Source organism: Phocoena phocoena, chromosome 14 (assembly GCF_963924675.1).
Source record: "Phocoena phocoena chromosome 14, mPhoPho1.1, whole genome shotgun sequence".
NCBI classification, from domain to species: Eukaryota; Metazoa; Chordata; class Mammalia; order Artiodactyla; family Phocoenidae; genus Phocoena; species Phocoena phocoena.
The window spans coordinates 20,885,157-20,895,498 of record NC_089232.1 but is presented as its reverse complement, the minus strand read 5'-3'; the positions used below and the strand labels follow the sequence as shown (position 1 = coordinate 20,895,498).

At 40.4% G+C, this 10,342-nt stretch overlaps 1 protein-coding gene across 1 annotated transcript; it reads left to right on the top strand.

The window, feature by feature from the left end:
• Nucleotides 1-499: 499 nt before the first annotated feature.
• On the top strand, nucleotides 500-3,662 carry LOC136133522 (lithostathine-like). Its single transcript, XM_065890795.1, has 4 exons — nucleotides 500-575; nucleotides 1,155-1,267; nucleotides 2,778-2,915; nucleotides 3,555-3,662. Exons 1-4 carry the CDS (start codon nucleotides 500-502, stop codon nucleotides 3,660-3,662), a joined length of 435 nt encoding a protein of 144 aa, XP_065746867.1.
• The last annotated feature ends 6,680 nt before the right edge of the window (nucleotides 3,663-10,342 follow it).

The following is a 10,342-nucleotide window of genomic DNA, read 5'->3' as shown; positions in this document are numbered from 1 at the left end:
ATCTCCTCCCTGTGGTAGAAATCTCCTTGAATCAATGCCAGACACTTCCGCATGACCCCTTTCATGTCTCCAGTTTACTGTTATTCATTTCAGCACCCCTCCTTCAAATCCTCTTATAAAAACCCAGTCTTTTCTGTCCTGACTAACCAGTGCAGATCCTTGCAAGACAGGTAAGTGGGAGCTGAGAGAAGATGAGACACCTGACAGGGGATTCACCTTACATATTTCAGGGAAGGTATACAAGGATCCCTGTCTGCAGAGAATGTAGGAGCTTTGAGACCAGGTAAAGGCAGTCCTGGGAGGTCTCAGGTGTAGTAGGATGTACAGCTTTTCCAATTCTTTCCAGAAGTATGGAAGGGGATGCATGTTATCAAGATGGATTTATTCCTAGGGAACTATACAGAGGAAAAGACAAGAGGTACAACAGGGGGTTTCTCATAGTCTCTCTCTGACCACCCTTTCTTTAGTTCTCTGGTTGTCTCCGCACATCACAGACACAATGATGCCTTCCATGGGCCTCCCCAGCCTGTCCTGGATGCTGCCCTCCTGCCTGTTGCTCCTGTCTCAAGTCCAAGGTGAGACTTCTCTGCCTCTGTCACTGGGTTCCCAGTGTTTGCTCAGGGCCAAGAAGAGGAGGAAAGCTCCTGTGTGCCTCCCATGGTAATGGTACATCCCCACACAACAACACTGCCTGCAATTCCTGTAACATCACTCCTTCCTTCAGGGTAACTAGTGGTGGGAGTCTCCCCAGTGGTCCAGTACCAGTGGGATGAGATGATTTCTATTTTCTCCGAAGAGTCTAATTTATGTGTGTGATTAAGGAGGGAAAGTATAGAGTGTTCTTAATGAGATGAATAGAAGGAGAAAGATTGAAGGATCTAGTAGAAAAATAGCCCAGAAGAGGAGAAAATTTGGACTTTTGAACAAGGCAGATGAATAAAAAGAAAACAGACCATCTCCCAATTACTAGGTCTAGTTCATGATAAAAAAAAAAAAAAAAATCCTGGGAGTGTTGGCAATGGTGACAGGCAGTCAGGAGTGTGATGTCACTTCCCCAAGCACTGGCCTCATAGATATTATTCAAGGTCACCTCCCCATTCCAATATCCTCTCTCCATTTCACCCCATCCTTCTCCTTTATGTTTTCCTCGTCAGGGGAAGATTCCCAAAAGGAACTGCCCTCTGCATGGATCAGCTGTCTGAAAGGCTCCATGGCCTATGCGTCCTACTGCTATGCCTTGTTTTTTTTTTTTAACATCTTTATTGGGGTATAATTGCTTTACAATGGTGTGTTAATTTCTGCTTTATAACAAAGTGAATCAGTTATACATATGTTCCCATATCTCTTCTGTCTTGCGTCTCCCTCCCTTCCTCCCTCCCTATCCCACCTCTCCAGACGGTCACAAAGCACCAAGCTGATATCCCTGTGCTAGATATATTTCTGATGTATTTGTGGGGATGAAGTTGATCTCTGTATCTTACTCTTCTGCCATCTTGATGGTCTCTCCTCCTTCAATTTCTTTTAACAAAGTCTTGTTGTTTTCATTGTATATATCTTTCATTTCGTTGGTTAAATTTATTCCTATATATTTTATTGTTTTCGATACTATTGTGAATGGGATAGGTTTTTTTTTGTTTCTTTTTCAGATGTTTCATTGTTAGTGTATAGAAATACAATTGATTTCAGTATGTTGATTTTACATCCTGTAGTTTACTGAATTTTTTGATTAGTTCCAAAAGTTTCTGTTTGGTTCTTTGGGGTTTCCATATATAAAATTATACAACCTGAAAATAATAACAATTTTATATTTTTTTCTGATTTGTTTACCTTTTATTTATTTATTTATTTATTTATTTTTATTTATTTATTTTAACATCTTTATAGAGGTATAATTGCTTTACAATGGTGTGTTAGTTTCTGCTTTATAACAAAGTGAATCAGTTATACATATACATATGTTCCCATATCTCTTCCCTCTTGCGTCTCCCTCCCTCCCACCCTCCCTATCCCACCCCTCCAGGCTGTCACAAAGCACCAAGCCGATATCCCTGTGCCATGCGGCTGCTTCCCACTAGCTATCTACCTTACTACATTTCCCACTACTGGGCATATACCCTGAGAAAACCAAAATTCAAAAAGATTCATGTACCAAACTGTTCATTGAAGCTCTATTTACAATAGTCCGGAGATGGAAACAACCTAAGTGTCCATCATCGGATGAATGGATAAAGAAGATATGGCACATATATACAATGGAATATTACTCAGCCATAAAAAGAAACGAAATTGAGCTATTTGTAATGAGGTGGATAGACCTAGAGTCGGTCATACAGAGTGAAGTAAGCCAGAAAGAAAAAGACAAATACTGTATGCTAACACATATATATGGAATTTAAGAAAAAAAATTGTCATGAAGAACATAGGGGTAAGACAGGAATAAAGACACAGACCTACTGGAGAATGAACTTGAGGATATGGGGAGGGGGAAGGGTGAGCTGTGACAGGGTGAGAGAGAGTCATGGACATGTGCCTTGTTTATAACACCCAAACCTGGATGGATACAGACATGAGTGCTGGGATTTGCAGTTAGGGCTGATAAGGATAAGCAAATTAGAGACAGGGTTTGGGGGCTGGGAGTTCCATTCTCTAGAGTTTCTTGAGGGTGAGAATGAGCACCTCATCTTTTGCAAACACAACCCCTTCTCACCTACCTTGTCCCTGCCCTTCCCTCAGTGAGGATTTCAATCTCCTCCTTAGTCTCTCCCTTCTTCACACAGATGGCCTGCCAGAAGAGACCCTCAGGACACCTTGTGTCTGTGTTCAGTGGGGCTGAGGGATCCTTCATTTCCTCCCTTCTCAAGAACAATTTGAAACTCCTCTCAGACGTCTGGATTGGGCTCCATGACCCCACAGAAGTACACTTACATGCTCTCTAATCTGTTACCTCCCAAGATGCTATGGCTACCAGGCCCCTCCCTGTCCCCTGCCCCTGCCAACAAAATATCCTAGAGATCCCTGGAGCTCAGGGGATATTTGGAGAAAATGGAGAACCTTGAGGCCAGCTGAAGAGCTGAGTTCTGTGCAGGTCCCTAGCCTCCAGCTAAAATTAATCTGCCTCTTGTCAAACTTTTACACAATTCACACATCATGCCTTGTAATTCAGTTCTCTGAGATTCCCTGAGTCTGCACATGCTGTGCTTAGCAAGTGGTAAATGAAGATTTAGCATTGACACATTTTTCCCTTTTATAAAACACATTGTCTTGGAGGTTCTGAGGGCAATCACAAATGCACCACCAAGTGCAGTTCACAGTGCAGAGTGACACAGTACTCATAGGGATTCCATTGGTATTTGTGATCATTTGCTTTGGAATTTGCCAATAGGAGCAAAGAGTTTGGAAGAGTTTCCCAGAGGAGAGCTATGGGACATCACCTGGAAGAGCAGAGCAAATTCCATGATGCTGGGGAGGGGGTCAGTCGTTCCAGCTGACGGAATCAGGACAGGAGAACTCTAAAGGCCTTTTCACCTCACCTGACTCCATCCTCTGCTCTATAGGGCTCTGAGCCCAATGGCAGTGGATGGGAGTGGAGTAGCACTGATGTGCTCAATTACGTTGCCTGGGAGAGAAATCCAGCCACCATCTCAAACCCTGGTTACTGTTAGAGACTGTCAAGAAACACAGGTAAGAAACAGGGGGAAGGGTAAGCTGTGACAAAGAGAGAGTGGCATGGACATATAAACACTAACAAACATAAAATAGATAGCTAGTGGGAAGCAGCTGCATAGCACAGGGAGATCAGTTCGGTGCTTTGTGACCACCTAGAGTGGTGGGATAGGGAGGGTGGGAGGGAGGGAGATGCAAGAGGGAAGAGATATGAGAACATATGTATATGTATAACTGATTCACTTTGTTACAAAGCAGAAACTAACACACCATTATAAGGCAATTTTACTCCAATAAAGATGTTTAAAAAGAAACAGAGGGGATCACTTCTGCTCAGGCTTTTTCATCTCCTCATTCCCCATTTCTGGGCCTGGTCTTCAGAGAGTCCTCCTGGGCTGGAACTATAATATTGTCTTGTCTGTTCCCATCCCCTCTCTTCTCTCCTTTCTTTCTGTCTCTTTCCCCTGGAGTGGGACCTTTGTGAAGATAACAGAGGGCCTTTGAGTCCTAGACCAGAATCTGGGATGCATCTCCATTGGGTTCTCAAGCTCCACCAGCCCCATTCACTTGAGCTCTTCTGTCTCTCCAGGGTATCTGAAGTAGAGAGATTATAACTGTTATGTGAACTTACTCTATGTCTGAAAGTTCATGGATGAGGTCAGATGGGAAGACAGCAGCTTGAGTCTGGTGTTCAGCTCATTGTGGACTTGGAACCAAGTGTGAAGACCCATCCCAAAGGGGGATATTCTCCCCATACCCCCAACCTGACCACCTTATTCTGACCTTCCCTTCTCCCCACCCTAATTTCAGGCTCTTTTGTGTGTTCCATAACCTGGTTTTTCAAGGTTCATAATAAAAATGTTAGTCTTCCACTGCCTGTCTTCTCTGCTTCATTTCCATAGAGAAACTCTGAGAAGGAAGAAGTGGGTGGGCAAGGAGAAACTTTGGTCAATCTCTGCCCAATTTCACCCATGTCTTTGGGGAAATAACTATATATATATATATATATATATATATATATATATATATAGATAGATAGATAGATAGATAGATATAGATATAGATATATTCTTCTTAGCATATTTGTGTATTGTGTATTTATATTGAGGTACATCAACACTGCTTCTGTAGGATGTGTGTTGTGGACATATAAAGACATCTCTCTCCCACACACTCTATTGCCCACACATTCCCCCAAGACAGGTTTCTGAGGGTATGAGGCAACCAGTCTTAAGGTATGTGATGATGTTTAGAACTGTACTTCCTAAACCATCAGTGTGAAACATAATGAACAGATTTTATTAATATTCATAAAATACAACACAAATGAATTAACAGACTACTTAAATGGATAAAACAGATAATCAAAATGAAAACCTGTTTTTCTTGTGATTGGTTTCAACAGACATAAATGTAATCTGTCAAACTGAGTACAGTTTTCTAATATCTGTCAAATTCTGTACTTAACTTACCATGTTCAGCTAGCAGTGGTCCATCTAACCACATGTTGCCTTGTTCCTATAGGGTACTTGTGAGAATGGACCCCAGTAGGTCCTCTGTCCTTGGGCCTTAAAAGCACTCTGACGTCGGTGGAGTTGGTGTGACTTTAAAGTCTAGCAAGATTTTTCTTAACACTTTTTGGATGAAAAACTATTGTGTTTTTAGAAGAAATTCTTCTTACTTAACCGAAGTCAAGACCCAGCCTTTTCATGTATCTGCATATTTCAAGACCACTAATCTGTCTTCCACCTTATCACCACCCCTCCCTCGCCACTAGCGTCCATTGTGGAAAAAATAAATGGTTTGGGCCAGTTCCCTAATATGGGAAAAATTATCATACGAGACCACTGACAGAATTTTCCATATGGGTCAAGAACACTATAGCATTGACATGTAAGGGTATTGCTTCTCAAATAAAGAGATGAAATGAATGGTCAGTGTCTTTTATTTCTAATGTTTGTTAAATTTAATTTGTTCTTTCTAGGATAGATAGCCTTGACTAAATACTCCTTCAGCATTTTTGGTGGAAACACTTCTCTATCAGTTTAAATAAATTTATGATTGTACAATGCCAGGGGTCTTGATTTTCTTCCCTGTTTAAAGTAACAACATGGGTTTGAAAAGTTCACAGTGATTGTGCTTGTGCCAGTTTCTATTTTAGTTGAGTTCTCCCTTCGATGGCAGGTGGGCTACCACAGCTGTTGGGACCAGATTCTCTTCTTCCTGTTGGAACCCATTGTGTTAGATAGGATATTTGTAGTTGAAAGTAAGAAAAATCCCAACATAATTTGGCTCAAAAAAGTAAAGGTATTTACTGGATACATAACTGAAAAATCTAACAGTGAGGAAGGCTTTGAGCTCAGTTTGACCAGGGCTCAAGTGTCATTTCTCTGGGGCTCATTTGTCTACATTCTCTTTTATCTGTATCCTTTATCTGTTTACTGCCTTCCTTTGTTACAGCACAAGAGAGTCGGCAGCAGCAACTGGGGTTACTGATTGCTACTCAACATCAGAATAGAGAATTTATACTCTTCTCTAAATTTATAAAATGAAAGAATCCTGAGCTCCATTCTTTTTAGACAAACCTGAGCAAATCGCTATAGGCAAGGGTATGTCATGGGCTGGCACTTGAAGCCTCAATTACTGTGCATACTTGAACCATTATTAGAGCAAAGAGGATATACTATCCTAGTTGAATTACATGAGTTGTAAACTGTCCAGGATCTTGGAATGTGATCACTATCAACAAACCGCAGGAAGGGTTACTCTCAGAAGGATGGAAGGATTGGGTTTTCTTATGGAACACCTGGGAGCTGCCAGGGATTATATCTGCACACATATTCGGAGAATTGGAAGTAAGTAAAACTTGAAGTTGTAATTGGGATTAGAGAATATGAAAAATGGTTAAATCTTTTTTTTTTTTTTTTTTGCTTAATAATGAGCAATTATCATATTACTACCATCAAAAGAATCAAAATACAAGCATGTCCAGTGAGGGGAGGCATCCTAAATTTGCAGACTCTAAGTTAAGGACAAGTCAGTTTGCTGTTGACACCTGACATCATATAATATCACTATTCCAATTTTTCACTTCTTTTTGCCAGCTTACATAGTGAATGTTCCTCTGTAGTTTTCTTTTGCCCAGATTATTATGGAAATGTGCCGTGGCTATTTTCAGCCTCTCTTTGAAAGTAACCAGCCCCACTGACACTTAAAGCTTAGATGGCATGAATTTTTAAAACTAGTTTGGTGATGATGTATATTTTCAAAAGGCAATAAGTCATCTGGTGAAGATAAAATCAAAACATTGCCCTCTCCACAGAGCAATGAAAGGATAGAGAATTAAGAGGATGCTTGGAAAAAAATCTGTGATATTATACTTTATTAAATCTTTTTAAACTGTTCTCTCTAAATTAAGTTTAGACTGGATATTGCTGTTCTCCTAAGGATGTGTTAAATATTATGATATTTAGATTACCTGGAACTCCAGCAAGGCCACTTCTGTACCCATATTCTGGGTCTATAAACCAAGTGGCTGCTTAATGATTCCCTATCAATGCAGGAAATTTTGCCAGCCATTTTTCCAGAAAGAAGTACCTTCTGATTTTTCTTAAAATAAGAAAAAAATCACTTAAAACAATCATGAGCATTTAAAATCATTGATTAAAGAAATTATTTATTCCTATCTCTTCTAAAATTAAAATAAAGATAATATAGATATTCAACAAACTGGATAAGTTTAATAAATTGTGGTACAACTATTGAATTGAATATGAGCTATTATAAATTACAGTGAAATGCTTCATTCTGTTAAATTATGAAATGTACATGTGGGAGGTTGAGGCAGTGAAGGACCTCCTTTTCCATTCCCCCACTCACCGTACAGCTTGAGTGGTTTTACCAGAGTAGATAAGGAAGATTTATTATAGCAGGACCTGAGCAAAGGAGGGTAGAGGTAAAATCAAAGCCTATCAAGTAAGCAGAAAAAAGCCAGGACACTGAGAAGGAACACAGGTGACGTGGGCTCAGAGAGATTCCCAGAATGGGGAGAAGCCCTTCCAGGAACAGACTGGAACTGTCAAATGTAAGGTATCCTCCCCACAATCAGTCCCACTTTCCTTTAGGCAAAGGTGAAGTTTTATCATTCTCTGAGTGCCTCCAGGTGCCCAGTTCCCACGTCCCTGAGAGGCAGAGGGTGTGAGAAAAAATCCTCCAGCAGAGACTGCAAAAAGGAAGCAAAGAAGTAACCCAGAAGGGATGCAAGAGATCAGGCCTCCTGGGAATATTTAGGAAGATATTTGGAAAAAGATTCATGGAAGAGAGATGCAGGGAAGAGTGGACAGACCATTACCCTTACTGATAGCCCATCTCATCTCCTGATTTTGCCCTTTTCCTCAAATTTAAAAAAAATGACCAACACTTGCCTACGTAGAATCTGATGGTAGCAGATGAGGATGATAAAGGTGATAATTCTTCCAATTGAATCCAATTGCAAATATCCCTGAAAATCTGACTTTAGTCTAAAACTTTTACTTGCGAGCTTATATCTCATTATTTTAAGTGAAAAAAAAAATACACGATACAGTGGGTTTCCACCCCAAACCCTAATCCCCCAACCAATGCTCTAAAACCCATTGACACCTATGTTTAAGTAGCAAGCTGTCATATTAAAATGGAAAATTCTTGGGCTTCCCTGGTGGTGCAGTGGTTGAGTCTGCTTGCCAGTGCAGAGGACTCGGGTTCGAGCCCTGTTCTGGGAAGATCCCATATGCCGCGGAGCAACTGGGCCCGTGAGCCACAACTACTGAGCCTGCGAGTCTGGAGCCTGTGCTCCGCAACAAGAGAGGCCACGATAACGAGAGGACCACGCACCACAATGAAGAGTGGCCCCCGCTTGCCGCAACTGGAGAAAGCCCTTGCACAGAAACGAAGACCCAACACAGCCAAAAGTAAATTAAAATAATAATAAAGGATTATTCTGCCTTCTTCAAAAAAAATAAAGGAAAATTCTTTAAAACTTGATTTCCTGATTAGCACACAATGAATGAGTTTGTTAAAAAAAATTGTTTTTATTGTATGAGGTGCATGACCTAGTGATTCCTTTCTCTACACCAGCATCATCTGTGACTTGCACTCTTTTTGAAAAGAGCACATGATTCTGTACTTGTAATTCTGTACTTGTAATTTTATTAAAGGATTCATATTGAGATTCATATTGAGATTTGGGGATGAAACTATGAAGTTTTCTTATATAAATTTTGGCTGAAAAATATTGCACTGGGGGATATACACATTGTGTGGAGTTTGGATCATTAAAACCCAAGAGTTGTTCTTTTAAGAAAATGTTAACCAGAGATGCTGTCTTCAGGATATGCCTTGCCATATCTTAGGTGCTATTCAGAATGCATCATAAAGATGACAAAAGATTTCTAGTTGTATAGTGCTTTATGTACATTCATTGCTCAATCCCATCCTTTTAAAAGCTATGAAATGCTCAGCATCTTACTGCTGATAGCTTCCCAAGGACCCTACTCCAGACCCTTAAACACATACATATTATCTTTTTCTAAAAGTCATTCACTATCACAAGTGCAAAGAACCCTCTTGTTTCACTGAGGAAGCAAAGAATGTTCAGAGAAGACTTGGGAAACAATTCTATGTGGGGCTCTGATGTTTCTGCACTTCATGCAAGCAGAGGCACTGACTGCCCTTTCTTCTGGTCTATCTTTGCATGGATGTCTGTGTAGTGAAGAGCCTTTAAAAATAGAGATAGTATCACTCTCCAAAGTAAAGGGCAGGCTTGCTTATAGTTTTAGAAAATGGACATTGTGTTTCCATCCAGAGTGAAGTAAATAAGGCATGGTTACTCTCCAGTACAAGAAAGATGTTTCCCTCTGAAGTAAGGAGTAGGCTAGCTTACTGCCCTTCATAAAGATTCAGGTTTCCTAAGCTCCTGTAGCATAATTATAGGGGATATTCTGTTCCTGTAGCATAACCCACTACATATGAAGGCACCTGTCTGGGCCCATCTATGTCCCACCATGGGACTAGGAGGTAAGGGGAACTGAGCTGAATATTGTGAAACTCATCATGCTACAAGTACTAAAGTCCTTTGCCTTCTGCCAATATCTGTGCAACTGTGGAGAGCAACTATGCTTGCTACTAGGGAAAATTTCAGAGAGCTCATGGTCCTTGACATGAAATTAAGTAACTTTTGCAGCACATTGGAAGAAAAGAACTTTAACTGAAGGGTCTTGAATCTTACCTCCTAATTTCTTTATATTGTTGTTTCCATTCCATTTTCCTTGGAGAAAAAAACAGGATTCTTGTTCTTTTTTAAATTACGCCGGGCGGACCTGTTATCTTGGCCTTTTCTTCTGGAAGTTCCCCCCTCCCCCCGTTCTCTTTGTGTCCTACTGTGTCTCTCTTTCCCTTCCCCTTATAGATCTACTGGTGTTACAGACCCCACCCTGACATGGTGTCTAGTCCTGCACGATACCAGGGAGAGTCCCATCATTCTTCCCTTAGGGAAAACTGTGCTTTCCAAGAGCCTCTAAAGGAAAACTGATTTTTTTTTTTTGATGGATAGTTATATCTTTAATTCAATTATATTATGAGGAAAGAGCAAAAATTAAAAATATCAAGAACAAAGTAACAAGTCAAAAAGAGAACTATAGAA